This window comes from Melozone crissalis, unplaced genomic scaffold (assembly GCF_028551555.1).
Source record: "Melozone crissalis strain CALT ecotype California unplaced genomic scaffold, PUWL_Pcris_2 ptg000088l_1, whole genome shotgun sequence".
In the NCBI taxonomy this organism is placed as follows: domain Eukaryota; kingdom Metazoa; phylum Chordata; class Aves; order Passeriformes; family Passerellidae; genus Melozone; species Melozone crissalis.
The window spans coordinates 5,637,610-5,654,657 of NW_026535865.1; the positions used below are offsets into that span (position 1 = coordinate 5,637,610).

At 59.9% G+C, this 17,048-nt stretch overlaps 2 protein-coding genes across 2 annotated transcripts; one reads left to right on the forward strand and one right to left on the reverse strand.

The window, feature by feature from the left end:
- Positions 1-164: 164 nt before the first annotated feature.
- CREB3L3 (cAMP responsive element binding protein 3 like 3) lies at positions 165-5,078 on the reverse strand. Its single transcript, XM_054290891.1, has 11 exons — positions 4,874-5,078; positions 4,637-4,768; positions 2,727-2,851; positions 2,371-2,626; positions 1,897-2,012; positions 1,533-1,664; positions 1,345-1,451; positions 1,164-1,232; positions 997-1,081; positions 631-727; positions 165-496 (listed from the first exon to the last, which is right to left on the reverse strand). Exons 1-11 carry the CDS (start codon positions 5,076-5,078, stop codon positions 165-167), a joined length of 1,656 nt encoding a protein of 551 aa, XP_054146866.1.
- Positions 5,079-5,205: 127 nt separating this feature from the next.
- Positions 5,206-14,914, forward strand: MAP2K2 (mitogen-activated protein kinase kinase 2). Its single transcript, XM_054291003.1, has 11 exons — positions 5,206-5,324; positions 6,380-6,590; positions 7,869-8,015; positions 8,557-8,634; positions 8,985-9,036; positions 9,128-9,252; positions 11,597-11,810; positions 12,464-12,528; positions 13,165-13,226; positions 13,773-13,818; positions 14,138-14,914. Exons 1-11 carry the CDS (start codon positions 5,239-5,241, stop codon positions 14,246-14,248), a joined length of 1,197 nt encoding a protein of 398 aa, XP_054146978.1. The 5' UTR covers positions 5,206-5,238; the 3' UTR covers positions 14,249-14,914.
- Positions 14,915-17,048: the final 2,134 nt, after the last annotated feature.

The window sequence follows — 17,048 nt, forward strand, 5'->3', positions numbered from 1 at the left end:
TAAGGCCAGTGGGAACCGGTCTCCTCTTCCCAGTTCACAGAATCCAAGCAAAGCCAAGCAGGTCCAGCATCCGGAGGCAGATCCCGGAGGGGTCCCCCCGAGGGTGTGTCCTGTAGGGGACGAGGTGCTGGCACCCCGTGGCACCCCCGTGCCCCCTGCTGTGCCTAAAGCTCCTCCGCCGGCTCCAGCACCGCGGGCTCGGACCACGCCAGGGATGCCAGCCCCGGGTGCGGCACAGAGCCATCCCCTGGCACGGCCTCGGCCCTCTCCCCGTGCTCGTGGCTCAGCCCCTCGGTGCCCGATGGCCGTGTGTGGTTCTGGAGGGACCCTTTGGCCGGGAGTGCTGGGGACGTGTCCTGGAACGCCTCGTGCAGGGTCTCGGGGGTCTCGTGCAGGGGCTCCGACCACAGCGGCTCCGGGGGCTTCTCATCCCCGGCCTGGGGCTGGGTGTGAACCACGCGGGAGGCGGCGGCGTTGTGCAGGGACCTGGAGAAAACTGAGCCCCACGGAGGGTCAGGGCCTGGGCCAGGGCCATGAGGGTCTGGCACGGCTCTGGCTCAGCTCAGCACAGCTCAGCTCAGCCCCGGCACAGCCCCGGCACAGCTCAGCTCAGCCCAGCTCAGCCCTCACCTCGCACGGGCCTGAAGTCGCCGTTTGCCTCAGCCTTGCTGGGGGCGAAGGGGCTGATGGAGGGGAAGACAATGAGGGTGAAGGAGAGCAGCAGGACCTGGGGACAGAGTGGACATCACTGAGCACAGCAGGGGAGAGGAACCAGGAGCTGGGTCACAGCTGGTGGGAGACCCAGGAGCGCATCTATTCCTTCATCCCTCCCTTCTGGTTCATGTCCTACCAGTGCACCTCCATCCATCCATCCATGCATCCATCCATCCATGCATCCATCCATCCATCCATGCATTCATCCATCCATCCATCCATCATCCATCCATCCATCCCTCCCTCCCAGCCCATCTCCCAGGCTTTGGAGGCCCCACGCACCGCCAGGCAGGTCCCTGTCTGTGCTGCCTTGTTGCTCGACTGAACCACCATGGCCTGGAGCTTCTTCAGCTGCTCCAGGAGGGATCTGGGAACAGGGAGAGCCCATGAGCCTCCACGCCAACACTTCCCACCCCACCTTGTCCCCATCCCACCCTGGGAACACCTACGAGTTCTGCTTCTCCAAGTGCAGGACCTTCCTCTGCAGCTCCTGGTTCTGAGCCGTGCACGCCAACATCCTGGGACACGGAGAGCAGCAGGGCTCAGGGGACAGGGCTGGCAGGGAGCAGAGTGCCCGGGGTGCCACCCTGGGCGTGTCACCATGCCCAGGTGAGGGGCTGGGCTCTGTACCTGCTCTCCAGCCCATCGATGTATTCCTTCTTCTTCTTGCGGCTCTCCTGGGCCGACTGCTTGTTCCGGATCTTCCTCCGGATCTTCTTCAGCACCCGCTCCTCGTACTGGGGGAGACACGGGGGGTCAGGGCCGCCAGGGAGGGCTGGGACCCCCCTCCACACCCCCCCAGGGGTCCTGGCACCCACCTTGGTGAGGGGCAGCTGCGTGGGCAGGGTCACCCCCTCCTTCAACAGCAGCTTCTTCTCGTCCTCCGTCAGCACCAGCTCCTGGAAGTGGCCCTGGCTGGGCCGGAGCAGGGAGCCAGGAGCCTGTGGCTGCTGTGGGGACATGGAATGGTGACACCTTTGGGTGGGGTCACCCTCCACCTGGCCCCAGGGACCCTGGCTGGGACCATGGTGAAGGTGCCTTGGGCCAGGAAGGGACCGGGATCACAGACAAGGACCAGGAAGGGAAGGGAACAAGTGAGGACAAGGAGGGATAGGGATGGGAATGGGGGATGATCAGGGTGCAGGAAGGGACAGGGCTGGGGACACAGGGACGGGGACTCACATTGTCAGAGCTGCCCGAGAGCAGCAGGTCCTTGACGGTGAGGGCACAGGATGCGGGCGGGGGGACCACGGGCAGGTCCTGGCTCTCCTCTAGGAAGAACCCAGGGTGCCACATGTCTGGGTGAGGGCAGAGCAGGGCTGTCAACAGGGCTGTGTCCCCACTGTCCCCAGTGTCCCCAGTGCAGGACCCTCCCCTGCCATGGCCCCAGGACCAGGGTGACTTGCTGCCCAGTCCAGTGCCCAAACTGTCCCTCTGGTCCTGCCCTAGTGCCCCCCACCACCAGTGTGCCCAGTTCACCCCAGTTCCCAACCTCTCCACACTGTCCCTATCTCCTCCCTAGCCCACCAGACCTCCCAGTTCTTCCCAGTTTCTCCCAGCCCCGTCAATGTCCCCACAGTCCCCACTGCTCCCATCTCCCCAGTGTCCCCAGTCCCCCCAGTGCCCCCAGCCCGCTCCTTTCCCGGTGTGCCTCACCCAGGTCGATGGAGACCTCGGGCTGCAGGACCCCCGGCCCCGCTGGGAGGGGCTGGGCCTGGCTTGGGTCGGTGTAGGGGTACAGAACCTCTCGGGGACCCCCGCCACAGCTCCGGGGGGGGCTGTCGTGCTGGTCAGAGGGGGGGTCCTCGGACACCCCGCTGTCACTGGTGGCCGGGGACCAGCTGGGCGAGTCCGACACCGAGTCCCCGGAGCCCAGCACGGAGCTCAGGAGGTTATTGCTGTCCGGGGCACGCTGTGGGGACAGGGCACCGTCACCGGGAGCACCGGGGTGTGACACGCCAGGGCTGGCACCCAGCAGGGCCAGGTGGGGCGGGCGCGGGCCCGGGGCTCACCCTGTCCTGGGGCCAGGCCCCCGGCGGCGTCCCCAGCTCCACCTCGCGCAGGATCCCGTCCTGGACGTCGAAGAGGAGATCCAGCAGGTCCAGGCTCTCGAGGCTGCCCATGCTGGAGGCCATGGCTGTGGGATGGCAGGGTCACTGCCCAGCCCAGGCCCCGTGGTACCCCCCAGAGCCACCCCCACACCAGCTGCACGGCCCCAGGGACACCCCGAGTCGTGGGGCAGCTGGGAGGGGGCAGGGGAATGTTGGGATTCACCTGGAAGAGCCCTACAGGTGTGGGACAGGATGTGGGGGCTCCAGGCATGGCAGTGCCCCCTGCTCCTCCCAGCAGCTGAAGCTCCCAAATCCTCCAGTTTTCCACCCAGAGCTGCCCAGGCAGGGGGTTCCGCCTGGAGGTGGCCGTGCTGGAAGGGCTGGTTAATCATTCTGGGTGGCCAGGGGAGGGGAGGGGACTGCGGCCACCGGTCACCCCAGGGAGGGGACTCAGTCCCTCACTGCTACCCCAGGCACTGCTCGAGACCCTGGGCTCAGAGCTGACCACTAACCCAACTGGCCAACCAGCCGACTGACATCCCAACTACCCGAGCAGCTGACCCACTGACCAACTGGTTGACCATTCAGTCAATGAACTGATCAAGAGACAGAACAAATGGTCAACCTGTTGGCCAAATGACCAATGGATAGACTGCCCCAACAACCAGCCCACTGACCAATGGACTGACCAGTCAACTCTCTGCCTGATTGACCAACCAACCAACCCACCACCCACCCAACTGGCTCAAATGCCCTCCAAGCCAGCTGGGGACAGTTGTCATTACTTGACATTTGTCTGGCCAAGGCGGACACGGTGGTCCTTCACCCTCAATCCTCTCAGAGGATCCTGATGGCCCCATGGGATCTCATTGAGCGGTGGCAGCCAGGACATACCTGAGGGAGATGCCATTGATTGTCCTCTCAGCCCTCTCTGAGCACAGGGAGCGCAGTGGACAACAAGCTGGGCCTTCACCCTCTTCCTCTTCCTCCTCCTTTATGATTCCCTGACCCGAATGGCAAAGTTTAAACTCCAACTGCACAGAAATAATATCCTAGATTGCAAAATGTCCCAGCCCTGATTGGGGCCGTCAGAGTGAGATGGCAGGGCCACCCCGGGGCTGGACCCGTAACTCATTAGCCAAATGTTTTTGTGCTCCTCTGCCAAGCGGGGCAGGAGGGGCCGGGGCTGCCGGGCGAAGTCCAGGTGCTATAATTGTCCGTGAACCTTCACCCACTTTTGGGGACAGTTTCCCTTTTTCAGACGTCTCGGCGTTAATCACATTCGATGACTGCTGAGCGCAATATCCGGGGACCTTTGCTTGGGCTCCACCACTTGTGGATTATCCAAAACCACCTTGGTGCCCTGTGGTTCTCCTGGAGAGACACCACTGACACGGGATGGAGGGACAGCACACAGGGAATGGCTTTCCAGGGACAGAGGGCAGGGATGGGTGGGATTTTGGGAAGGAATGGATGTGAGGGTGGGCAGGCCCTGGCACAGCATGCCCAGAGCAGCTGGAGCTGCCCCTGGATCCCTGGCAGTGCCCAAGGCCAGGGTGGACATTGGGCTGGAGCAGCCTGGCACAGTGAGAGGCGTCCCTGCCCATGGCATGGGTGGCACTAGATGTGTTTAAATTCCATCCCAAGCCAGCCCATCCTGGGATTCCGTGAGTCCCTCATGGCTGTCTCAGGTTCACACGCTGTGTCCCCTTCATCCCCCTGCACTGAGGGGCACCGGCCCAGCTGCACCTGCGTGCCCTCAGTGAATGGCACCCCGGGCACAGGGACAGAGGGGACAGAGCTGACTAAGGCTCCGTGTGGCCCAGGCGTGGCGCGGGGACAAGGCCACGGCCCCTTATCGGCCGCCCCACGGCCTCTGCCCGGGCAGGCGGCGGCTGCTCCTCGCTTTATGGCCCCACCGGGACCGGGCAAAGGGCGCTCGCCCGGGGCCGCCACCCGGGGCCGCTCGGAGCCCTCCTCAGGAGCCTCGGGGGTCCCGAGGTCTGGATCGGGCATGGAACGGGATGGGCAGAGCAGGCAGGGGCTGAGGGGCTGCTGCCCGTTGCTGGGGCACTAATAAGTGTTTATTTAATTAACGCTCCGCCCACACTGCCGGAACTCCCCGGTGCTCCCCGGGTGTGGAACCTCCACCACAGCCACCACCTCCTTCTGCCCCTGAGAGAGATCTCGCGAGACTTCGCTCCGCCGCGCGTTCTTCCTGGCACACCTAGGCCCCGCCTCCTGTGCCCGTACGAGGCCCCGCCCTCCGGTCCTCCTGCCCCCACCTCTCGGAGCCCCCGGTCCCGCCTCCATAGGCCCGATCGTGGCCCCGCCCCGCTACGGGCCGTGGCCCCGCCCCCAGGCCCGGCCCCGCCCCCGATTGGCCCGCGCTGGCCCCGCCCCGGCCCCGCCCCCGCGCGCCCCCGCGCCCGGCCGCGCCCCCCCGGCCCCGCAGGCGCGGCCCGGCCCGGCCATGCCGGCCAAGAGGAAGCCGGTGCTGCCCGCCCTCAACATCGCCCCCAGCGCCGCCGAGGGGCCCAGCCCCGACGGCTCCGCAGAGTGAGTCAGGCCCGGCCGGGACCGCCCCGGCAGCGGGGCTGGGCCTGGTGGGGGACGCGGGGCCTGGGGGGGACACCGGGCCCGGGCAGAGCGGGGAGGCCGGGACAGAGCGGGCACCGGGCCCGGGGCGGTCGGGGCACGGCGGGCACGGGGCGTGGGGAGGGCCGGGGAAGGCCCGGAGGAGCCGGGACAGGTTTGGGGAGGCCTGGGAAGGTCTGAGGGGGAGCTGGGATAGGCTCGGGGGAACCGGGCCAGGCCTGGAGGGCTGGATGGGCCCGGTGTGGGGCAGGTGAGATCAGGGAGGCAGAGCCGGGCGAGAAAACTGAGGGCTGGGAGGGCAGGTGGGGATGGGATGGGCAGGGGGAGGCTGCTCTGGGCCCCCCGGTTTGCAGGGACAGCTCTGGCCCGGGGGGTGCCGTGCTAAGGAACGGGAGGGAAACGGGCCTGGAGATCCAGGCTGGAGCGGGGATGGGGCTGGGGAGGTAATGGGGCAGCACTGGGGGCTCGGCGGGTGGGAGATGTGGGGTGAGAGGCGGTGGAGGGGGGTACGAGGAGTGGAAGGGATGGGTGAGACCCTCCCGACATGTCCCAGTGTGGCTGAGGAGGGACAGGGGGGTGGCAGCAAATGGGACGGAGCAGCTGGAGCCGGCACAGGCTCGGCAGCTGCTGCTGGGGCAGCACAGACCCCCCTTTGTGCTCAGGATTTGGGGTGGGGGTGTAACAGGGCTGCTGGACCCCACGGAAAGCCCCTCTCATGTTACACACCAAAGCCAAGTTTGGCTCCCCGGGACAGGGAGCAGCATCTGCTGCTGCCTCTTTAAGGGCCAGAGGATTCTTCCTGTTCCTTGGCTCTCCAAAAACGCCTGACTGCTCCCCAGCTCCTCTCCAGAGGGGCTGTGTGTGCTGGGCAGGGACTTCTCCAGCTCTCCCTGTCCAGCTGATCCCATTGTGGGGGCTCAGGACATGTTAGGGGATGATTTTTCCATAATTTCCTAAGAACTGTACCCTCCTTTCCCTGCTGCTGAGCATCTCCCATCTCCTCCTCCCCTCTCCAGGGCTAACCTGGTGGACCTGCAGAAGAAGCTGGAGGAGCTGGAGCTGGATGAGCAGCAGAAGAAGCGCCTGGAGGCTTTCCTGACACAGAAAGCCAAAGTGGGGGAGCTGAAGGACGATGACTTCGAGAGGATCTGCGAGCTGGGCGCTGGCAATGGCGGGGTGGTCACCAAAGTGCAGCACAAACCCTCAGGGCTCGTTATGGCACGCAAGGTAACGAGGGGCTGGGAGTGCTGGGGGGCACCTGGAGCTCTCCATGGCTCGGGGAGGGCCGGCTTTGGTTGGATTCTCTCTGCATTTGCACCTTCACCACCTCACCTGGGTGAGGAGCAGAGGCCTGGCTGCTCCCAGATGGAGCTGTCTCCTTTTGGAGAGGCTGCACTCCCAGTGACAGATCCCTGGGCTCTGGAAAACAGCAGTTTATTTTTTTTTTCCCAGTTCTGATGGACGAAGTGAGTGGAATTGGCTCTCCCGAGGATTGTAGGTCATGACTGAGGAAGTGGCAATGGGAAGGATGGGTTTGGCACACACATCCCTCATCCCTCAGCCCCATTTAACACATCCCAAGGTCATTCCAAGCAGGGACAGAGGTTCCTCAGACAGAGGTTCCTCTCAGACTTGGCTCCATTGGGAACATCCACTGTGGTGCCACAGAGTAGAAAATCAGGAGCTGCTTCACCTGCCTGCTGGGGGAGGCCGTGCTTGGCAGGAGCAGCACAACCACTGCTCTGCCTCCTCCAGAGTCTCTCCTCCCTCCTGCTGCTGGGACTGTGGAATCCTGGAGTGGTTTGGGTTGGAAGGGGCCTCACAGCTCACCCAGTTCCAGGGCAGGGCCTCCTTTCCCCAGCCCTGGGTGTTTCCCTCCCCGCTGTGCTCTGACCCCGCGTGCGGCCCCAAAAGCCGCTGCTCGTTCTCGTGCAGAACCTTCACAGGGGCTTTTTCTTTTCTGTGGTTTCCTTGATCTGGGAGCACCTTCTTACAACACCTCCAGAGCTTGTGAAAATGCTCCTGGCTGCTGACTCAGAGGGGCTGAGATCAAACTCCTGACTCGTCTTTCCACCCGTGTCCGCTGCAATCCCGGCGCCTTCCGTGGCTGAGGCAGCACGGAGCTCTCTGTGTGCCTCCAGCCTGGGATCCCACACTGGATGGGGCTGGAGACACCTTCAATCCCACCCAGTGCCACCCCTGCCAAGGCCAGGGACACCTTCCACTGTGCCAGGCTGCTCCAAGCCACGTCCAACCTGGCCCTGGGCACTGCCACAGCTTCTCTGGGAATTCCATTCCAGGGTTTATTCCCAATATCCCATCCATCCCTGCACTGGGAAGCCATTCCCTGTGTCCTAACACTTTAACCTTGATATTACTCTGCAAATGGGAAAAATTCTGCTCCTCCCCTGAAGATGTGATTTCCTCCCAGCACTCAGGGCTGCTGCCCATCAGTTCCTCTCCCTCCCAGGAGTCACACCTTGCCTGTTTCCTCTCCCTTGGCAGCTGATCCATTTGGAAATCAAGCCAGCCATCAGGAACCAGATCATCCGGGAGCTGCAGGTGCTGCACGAGTGCAACTCCCCCTACATCGTGGGCTTCTATGGAGCCTTCTACAGCGACGGGGAGATCTCCATCTGCATGGAGCACATGGTGAGTGAGGCCCTGCCCTCCCTGCTCCCTCCCAGTGCCTCTCCCTGCCAGCTCAGTGCCACTGGCAGCTCCTTGTCCTGGCCACTCTGCTCCTGGTGGGAGCCACACATTCCTGCCCAGGGCTCGGAATGAGGGAGACAGCGACTTTTGGGAAGAGGAAGCAGAGGTTTGGGGCTTGGCCAAACGGAAATGTTGCCAACCCACTGCTCTGCAGAGCCTGCTGAGAGGCTCAGTGGACACATTCTGTTCTTTGTGGTGGAAAATTAAGTCATTTCTCCTCCAAATCAGCACCATCTTGGCATTTCCACTGATGGAAGGAAGCACGGATCCAACAGCAAGAAGCAGAGCTGTTAAAAAACAGTTCTCAGTGATAAACTTGGGTGATATCAGTTTTCAGTGATAAACCTGAGCTCAGATCACCAGATCTTCTTTTTGGCTGAAAAAGGAGTGTGCTCAATGCACCTGCTGCCCTGTGCATCCAGCTGCTCTGTTTTCCTGCTGGGAATTGCTGTGTTGGTCATTCCCACGTTCTTGGTTTCAGGATGGTGGCTCTTTGGATCAAGTGCTGAAGGAAGCCAAAAGAATTCCTGAGGAAATCCTGGGCAAAGTCAGTATAGCGGTGAGTGCTGGGGCTGCCCAGGCTTTCGGGGGGGATTTGCTGGGCAGGGATTGGGAATAATTCCTGGGCTGCCCTGGGAAGTTCTCTGTTTCCCAGTCCTGGGGACTGCACTTTTCCTGAGCCAGAGCAGAGGGGAAATATTCCCAACCCCTTTCCCCCTGGATAATGTTGGCTTCACTTCGAGGAGCTTTGGGAGAAGCTTTTTTGGGGCGGTTCACCCAAAATCTGTGATGGAATTGGGGATGAATTGCAAACCCTGAGGGACATGGACACCACAGGGCAGCTCTCCCTGGGCTGGGGGCAGAGCTGTTCCCTGGGCTCAGCTCTGATGCAGCCTTTGGTTCCCCCAGGTTCTGCGGGGCCTGGCCTACCTGCGGGAGAAGCACCAAATCATGCACAGAGGTGAGAGCAGGACCCTGAAAATGCCAGCCTGCAGTGCCAGGTGTCACCCAGAGCCACCCTCACGCTGCCCTCTCTCTCTCGCTGTTCCCAGATGTGAAACCCTCCAACATCCTGGTGAATTCCCGAGGGGAGATCAAGCTCTGTGACTTTGGGGTCAGCGGGCAGCTCATTGACTCCATGGCCAACTCCTTTGTGGGAACTCGGTCCTACATGTCTGTAAGTTCCTTCCACCTGGGGTTTTTGGGCTATTTGAGTTCATCTCAGCTGTTTCCATCCCCATCCTGTTCACAGGGACACTTTCCACTGGCCCAGGTTGTTCCAAGCCCCGTCCAACCTGGCCTTGGACACTTGCAGGGATCCAGGGGCAGCCACAGCTTCTGTGGGAACCTGTGCCAGGGCCTGCCCACCCTCCCAGGGAAGGATCCTGAGGTCTGAGCTGCTCCTGTATTTTGGGAATGGTTATTCAAGAGCAGTTATAGTTAGTCAGGGGCTATTTAAAAATCCTGTCCCCTCTGCTCCCAGGCCCTGGCTCCAGGCTGCCTCAGAGCTGCCAGTGGGGATGACTTGCATGGATTGATTTATTTCTTATTTTTTCTTTTAATGGCCATAACCTCAAGGGGATTTTCTGCTCCTCTGGTGCCTCTTGGGTGTTAACAGCAGAGAGCAGGAAAATACATTTTTATGGATAAGCAGAGTCCCTTAGATTTCAGCACACGGAGAAATAGATTCCTGCTGGGTGTTCCAGACTCCCAAACACAAGTAGCTGGGAATGCTCCTGAGTTGGGAGTGTGGATAAGATGCTCCAAGTGCTTTTTGTCTGCACATCATTCTTCTTTTCCATCCCCTTTGCACATGATCCTTCTGGGACTGTCCTTTCCCTGGAGAGCTGCCATGGGATTGGGATATTACAGAATCCCAGGATGGTTTGGGTTGGAAGGGCCTTAAAGGCCATCCAGTCCCCCTCCCGCTATGGCAGAGACACTTTCCACTGTCCCAGGCTGCTCCAACCTGGACATTTCCAGGGATCCAGGGGCAGCCACAGCTTCCAGGGCCTCCCCACCCTCTCAGGGTGGAATTCCTTCCCAATCTATCCCATCTATCCCTGCCTCTGTCCGTGTGGAGCCATTCCCTGTGTCCTGTCCCTTGCCCAGAGTCCTTCTCCAGTTCCCCTGGAGCCCCCTTAGGCGCTGGAGTCTCATCAATATAGGATATTTGTATTTGGTGTCACTGTCACATGTTAGCCCACATCCCTGTGTCCTGGGGGTCCATATCCCACGGCAGTGGGTGTTCCCATGCTCTGGGGACCAGCATTCCATGTCACCCTGCATTCCCTGTGCCCTGGGTGCCATTATCGCCCATTCCCAGAGCCATTATCGCCCATTTCCAGTGGTTATCGCCCATTCCCAGTGCCATTATCCTTGCTCCCATGTCCATTCCTGTCCCCCTGAGCCCCTCCCTGTTATCCCCCTTCCCAGTGCCATCATCACCCATTCCCATTCTCCCTGAGCCCCTCCCTGTGCTTTCCCATTCCCAGTGCCATTATCCCCATCTCCTCTCCCCGCAGCCCAAGCCCCTGCAGGGCTCTCCCCATTATCACCCATTCCCGGTGCCATTATCCCTGTTATTCCCATTCCCAGTACCATAATCCCCCATTCCCAGTGCCATTATCCCTGTTATTCCCATTCCCAGTGCAATAATCCCCCATTCCCAGTGCCATTATCCCTGTTATTCCCATTCCCAGTGCCATAATCCCCCATTCCCATTATCCTCAGTCCCACATGCCATTATCCCCATTCTCAGTGCCATTATCCCCCATTCCCATTATCCCCATCCCACTCCCCTGAGTCCCCTGTGCTCTCTCCATTATCCCCATTCCCATTCCCAGTGCAATTATCCCTGTTATTCCCATTTCCAGTGCAATTATCCCTGTTATCCCTATTTCCAGTGCCATCATCCCCTCATCCCCAGTGCCATCATCCCCCATCCCCAGTGCAATTATCCCCATTCCCATGATCCCCATTCCCAGTGCCATTATCCCCATTGTCCCCATTATCCCCATTCCCAGTGCCACCATCCCCATCTCTCCCGCAGCCCGAGCGCCTGCAGGGCTCTCCCCGTTATCCCCATCCCAATTCCCATTATCCCCATAATCCCCCATTCCCAGTGCCATCATCCCCATTCCCATTATCCCCATGATCCCCATTCCCAGTGCCATTATCCCCATTGTCCCCATTATCTCCATCCCAATTCCCATTATCCCCATTCCCACCATCCCCATCTCTCTCCCGCAGCCCGAGCGCCTGCAGGGCTCTCCCCATTATCCTCATTATCCCCATTCCCAGTGCCATTATCCCCATTGTCCCCATTATCCCCATTCCCACCATCCCCATCTCTCTCCCGCAGCCCAAGCCCCTGCAGGGCTCTCCCCATTATCCCCATCCCCATTCCCATTCCCATTATCCCCATTCCCATTCCCATTATCCCCATTATCCCCATTATCCCCATTATCCCCATTATCCCCATTATCCCCATTCCCACCATCCCCACCTCTCTCCCGCAGCCCGAGCGCCTGCAGGGCACGCACTACTCGGTGCAGTCGGACATCTGGAGCATGGGGCTGTCCCTGGTGGAGCTGTCGATCGGAAGGTACCCAATCCCCCCGCCAGACTCCAAGGAACTGGAAGCAATTTTTGGCCGTCCTGTGGTGGACGGGGCGGAGGGAGAGTCCCCCAGCATCTCGCCGCGGGCCAGGCCCCCAGGACGCCCCGTCAGTGGTAGGGGCTGTGGTGTGCATCGGCAGCAACGCTTCCATGGGGGAGCTGCGGGGTTGGGGTGGCTGGGGGAGCTGCCCTGCAGGAGGCTCTGCTGGGAAGGCGACTTTGGCTCCTGCGCGACACAGGTTGGTGGAATCGAGGTGGGGAGGGACTCTCAGGATGGATTTGGGGTCTGCCCGTGGGCTCCTGAGATCCTCCTGTGTCCCGCAAAAAGGCTCTGGGCACGGCTGGAATGTGGCTGCCGTGGAGAGGATGGTGTGAGGGACGTTGTCACAGCCCCTGTGCTGCCAGCAGGTTCTTCTCAGGCAGCTTTTTGGGAAGAGCTCTGCTGGGAGCTCTCACAGAAGCACCGAGCAGCTCCAGGATTCCAGGGATGCTCTGCTGGAGCCGTTTCCTTGGGAGCAGAAGGCTCTGGAAGTGCTGCCAGCCAGCCAGAGTAGATGGTCTGGTGCTGTCCAATAAATAAATCTGGACTGGAGATCTGGTGAAAGAAATGGAAATTCTGGGAATGAACTTGATTCTATTTAATGGCTCAATTTCCCCGGGAGTTGCCTCAGCCTCTCCCAGCAGAGCTCCCCCAAAGTCGTGGTTTTCACCCCAAACTGAGCCCTGAGCAGCCTCTCAGCACCGTTTGTGTTCGTGTCACCCCCCAGGGCACGGGATGGACACCAGGCCTGCCATGGCCATCTTTGAGCTGCTGGATTACATCGTTAACGAGGTGGGTGTTTGCTTCCCCAGGGCTTCCTCAGGGATGTTCTGCTCTCCATGTTTGGTCACTCAGGGAATCCCAGCATGGTTTGGGTTGGAAGGACCTTAAATCCCATCCAGTGCCACCCCTGCCGTGGCAGGGACACCTCCCACTGTCCCACTGCTCCAGCCTGGCCCTGGGCACTGCCAGGGATCCACAGCTGCTCTGGGAATTCCATCCCAAGGCCTCCTCTCTCTTATAGGGGGGAAATTCTTCTCAACATCCCACCTAAACCTTCCCTCCTTCAGTTTAAGGCCATCCCCCGTGTCCTACCCAACTTGCAAGGCCAGCTCTCACAAACACAGCGATGGAAAATTCTCATTTTGGGATTGTTTCATCAGCCCTAGGCATGGCCAGAGCTGGGATTTGTGAGGCTGGATTTAGGATTGGGATGCTTGGTGATTTCCCAGCTTTGGCTGGGGTTCAGTGTGGGGTCTCCCGGGTGCAGAATGAGCAGGAATGGCAGGGAAGGAATGGCAGGGAAGGGTTTTCCTGGCTGGAAAAGCAGTGAGGATGAGAGTGGCTGTAGAGCACAGCTCCCTGACACTGATTTTTGGCCCAGTAACACAGGAGTGGTGCAGGAACCCCTTTTCCTTCTCTCCACAGCCTCCTCCCAAGCTGCCAAGTGGAGTCTTCACGCAAGATTTCCAGGAGTTTGTAAATAAATGGTGAGGATTTCATCTCCTGGCTGAAGGTGGAGCCTTGGGCGTGCTCCTTGACAGCGCTGCAGCTCCACCCTCTGTGTTCTGCCTGATCTCTCTCTCTCTCCTTGCCTGATCCCACGTTGTGCTGGGAGCTCCTGCCTTGGGAAGGGTTGCAATAAAAGCATTTTATTATTTGTGGGGTTGCTGAGCAGGATCCCAGCTCCTTCTAAATGTGAGCCTGGCAAGGAGGGTGGCGGAGCAGATCCTGGGGCTGAGTCACCCCGTGGGCACAGGGACACCTGAAGGTGCTGCCAGAGCTCCCAGTGAAGCAGAGCTCGGATAAACCCCAGATTGCTGCCAAGCTTCGGGGCCTTTTCTCCATTTGCAGGGCACAGTTTGTCCCCGCAGTGTGGAGGAGATGGATGCTGCAGCTCTCCCTGGGAGCTGGGCTGGCAGGGATCCCTCTGCCAGGGTCCTGAGGGGCTCTGGGGGAAGCTGGGGCTTCTCCAGCCTGATCCCCACATGGAATCTCACCTTGGCTTCCCTCTCTTCTTGTTCTTCTCATTTCAGCTTAATTAAGAACCCAGCAGAACGAGCAGATCTGAAGATGCTGATGGTGAGTGGGGAGAGGATTTTTCTGGTGGCTCTGCCAGCTGCTGCCCCATCCCTCTTGTTCCAAAGGCTGGGAATTCCCAGGCTGAGCTCAGGATGAGGGACTGACCCCCTTTATCCAGGGGAAGTGCCGGGCTGGGTGGGATCTTGGGCAGGAATTCCTCCCTGTGATGGTGGGAGGAATATTTTCTCCAAATCCTCTTTCCCTGCCTCAGGATCTTCCCTTCCTCTCCAGTGCATATCCCACAGCACAGGGCCGGCTTTTTGGGATCTGGGCTGCTCCTCTGAGCCGTTCCTGACCGTGTTTTCCCCGTTGCTTGCAGAGCCACACGTTCATCAAGCGCTCCGAGGTGGAGGAGGTGGATTTCGCGGGCTGGCTGTGCCGGACGCTGCGGCTGAACCAGCCCAGCACTCCCACCCGCGCTGCCGTGTGAGCCCGGCTGGCACTCCTGCCTCGGGCACCGCTTCCTCTGCTCCCTGCAGGGCACAGCTGGCCCTCCTTCCTCCCTCCCAGCGCCAAAGCTCCGGCCCGGGGCGGCTCCATCCTCCGGGGGCGGCTCCATCCACCAGGGTCGGTCCCCTCGGACCTGGGGCTGTTCCAGGCTCTGCTCCAGCTCTGGGGCTCCTGACACTTGGGAATTGTGGTGCTGCTTATGTTGGTTTTTTCTTTATTTTTGGGTTTATTCTTGTTTTGGTTTGGGGTTTTTTTTTTGTTATTTTGGAAATTAGGAAGGAAGGTGATGGGAGGTGTGAGGTGGTGCGGGATGAGCTGGTGCTTCACCCCATCCCTGGTTTCTCTCTGGGATGGAGAATCAGTGGGATCAGGAATGGAGAAACCCTGCCTAAGGTGGCCCAGAGCAGTGTCCCTGTCCTGCCTGAGGCCACAGCTGGGCTGGGGGCAGAGCAGGGATTGCTGCTTGGTTTAAATCTGCTTTAAACGGTTCTGATGGAGCCTGGCTTGTCCTGAGCTGGATGTTCAGGGGAGGGGCTGGATCCATGGGGATGGGATGGGGATGGCTCCCACTTTTCAGCGTCCAGGTGAGGGGAGAGAGTGCATTTTAGATTTTCCTTCCCTGGAGAAGGGGAGGCAGAGCCCGGCTGTGCCCGGGGTTGGGGTCCCTCTCCTGACCCCATCGGGGGCACAGGGAACCCTCCAGGCTGCATTTCCCCCCTCCAGGCTGCGTTTCCCCCCTCCAGGCTGCATTTCCCCCCTCCAGGCTGCATTTCCCCCCTCCAGGCTGCGTTTCCCCCCTCCAGCTGCCTCCAGCCCATCCCAGGGCTGGCCTCAGCCATTGTGGCCGTGGCAGAGCTCCAGGATTCCCTGTCAGAGCCCCCTGGCCGGGGATGAACCCACCCCGAGCCCGCGTTGTTGTCCCTGGATTGTCCCTCCCTCCCATCAAGGACCCTGCAGCCCCCCAGGCCCCTTCCCACCACGTGGATTTTGGGGTGAATTGTTCCTTTCCTCCCCCCATGTGGGTTTGGCAACCCCTGAGCCCCCCCCATGAGGATTTAGGAATTTTTTGGTGTTTTCCTTGTATTTTTTTTTTGGCTGTTTTTCACTCAGTCAGGCTGGCAGCTGCCATCCCCCTGCCTGCCCTGGGTCCCACCATGGCAGCCCCCCCAAAAATTAACTCCCAGGCCTGGGTACCCCCAAGCCCCTCATCCCTTTTGCTTTCCTGTTTTCCAGCACAGGACAAAGGCACTGCCCTGCCTGGTGCCAACCCACAGGGCAGCCACATCCCCAAAGGGGGGGACGCCCCAATTTTTTGGGGGGAGCACCCTAATTTTGGGGGGAACACCCCAGATTTGAGGGGTCTGTGCTTGCTGGCTCAGCTCATGCCCAACCAAGCCCCCCTGGAGCCGTGGGGTGCTCGATGTGATGGATTTTGCCTCTTATTTAATATGGGAAGGTTCCTCAAGTTTCGGGCTATTTTCCATCAGTTTTGGTGCTGGGTTTTGGAGAGGAAGAGGAGGAAAAGGAGGATGATGATGATGAGGAGGAGGAGGAGAGCATGGATGGAGCAGTTTGGTGGTGCAATTAATTTTGGTTGTTTTTTTTTTTTTTTTTAAACTCGATATTTTCATCATGGACGGGGAGGGGAGGGGAAATAATAAATAAACGGCACTTTACATTTCCAGGTGGTTTCTCTCCAAGGTTGTGCCCCGGGTGGGTTTAACCCCTTAGGAGCCGGAATTGCAGCTGGGAATGCTGTCTGGGAGCTCTGCTGGCTGTCCCTGGCATGTGCTGGCCACTGCTGCCTCCAGTGGGAGCCGCAGACACCGGAATCATCCCGGCACGGGATGGATGTGGGATCCGAGGACCTAAATCCAGCTGGAAATAATTGGGGGGTGAAAAATATTTAGGGGTGGGAAATATTTGGGGTGAGCAGGAGCTGGGTGAAGCTGAAAAAAAAACCCAAATTGGGCCCAAAATTGGAAAATATTTTGCAGGTTTTGGGCTGTGAATGATGCAGGGGCTTGGGGTGACACCAGCATGGTGACATCCCTAATTCCAGGCTCCTTCTGGGAGGTTTTTTGGGATCCCATCCCTAATTCCAGGCTCCTTCTGAGGACATTTTTTGGGGATCTTGTGGTGCTATCTCTAATTCCAGGCTCCTTTTGTGACATTTTTGGGGGATCCCATGGTGCAATCCCCAATTCCAGGCTCAATGTGGGACATTTTTGGGTTTCCCATGGTGGCATCTCTAATTCCATGCTCGTTTTGGGACATTTTTTGGGGTTCCCATGGTGCCATCCCTAATTCCAGGCTCATTTTGGGACATTTTTGGGGTCCCACGCCGTGGTCCCTGACTCCAGGCTCCCGTGGTGCTGTTTTGGGGGGTCCTGGTTTGTTTTTTCCTGCTGTTTTGGGGTCCCCCAGGGCTCTGGGGTGCCCTGGGATGGACTCACTGCACCCCTGGGAGCTGTGCCAGCTTTTGGTGGTGCCAGCTGGGATTTGGGGAGGGGGGTCCCCAGTGTGGGGGTGACCACGGCCCCTGTGCCACAGCGGGATTTTAGGGGTGCAGGGAGGAATTGGAGGTGACAAAGGGGAGATCCCCAACCTCTGTTCATTTTATGGGGTACAGTGTGGGGAGTTGGGGTTCTCCCCACAAACACCCTCATTGGAGGCGGGGTTCCACAGCTGATTTTGGGGGGTCTCAGTGCAGGGGGGGCACTCTGGGGTTCATATTTTGGGAGGCTGGCAAAGGGGAGATCCCCAACCCCTGTTCATTT

Excerpts from the sequence above, each read along its gene's own strand:
- MAP2K2 (XM_054291003.1), top strand. The coding sequence starts at position 5,239 with ATGCCGGCCAAGAGGAAGCCGGTGCTGCCCGCCCTCAACATCGCCCCC. Across the intron at positions 5,325-6,379 it reads AGCCCCGACGGCTCCGCAGA|GGCTAACCTGGTGGACCTGC; the intron begins GTGAGTCAGGCC and ends TCCCCTCTCCAG. Across the intron at positions 6,591-7,868 it reads GGCTCGTTATGGCACGCAAG|CTGATCCATTTGGAAATCAA; the intron begins GTAACGAGGGGC and ends CTCCCTTGGCAG.
- CREB3L3 (XM_054290891.1), bottom strand. The coding sequence starts at position 5,078 with ATGGAGGCGGGACCGGGGGCTCCGAGAGGTGGGGGCAGGAGGACCGGA. Across the intron at positions 2,627-2,726 it reads GGGCCTGGCCCCAGGACAGG|CGTGCCCCGGACAGCAATAA; the intron begins GTGAGCCCCGGG and ends CTGTCCCCACAG. Across the intron at positions 2,013-2,370 it reads CGAGGTCTCCATCGACCTGG|ACATGTGGCACCCTGGGTTC; the intron begins GTGAGGCACACC and ends GCCCTCACCCAG.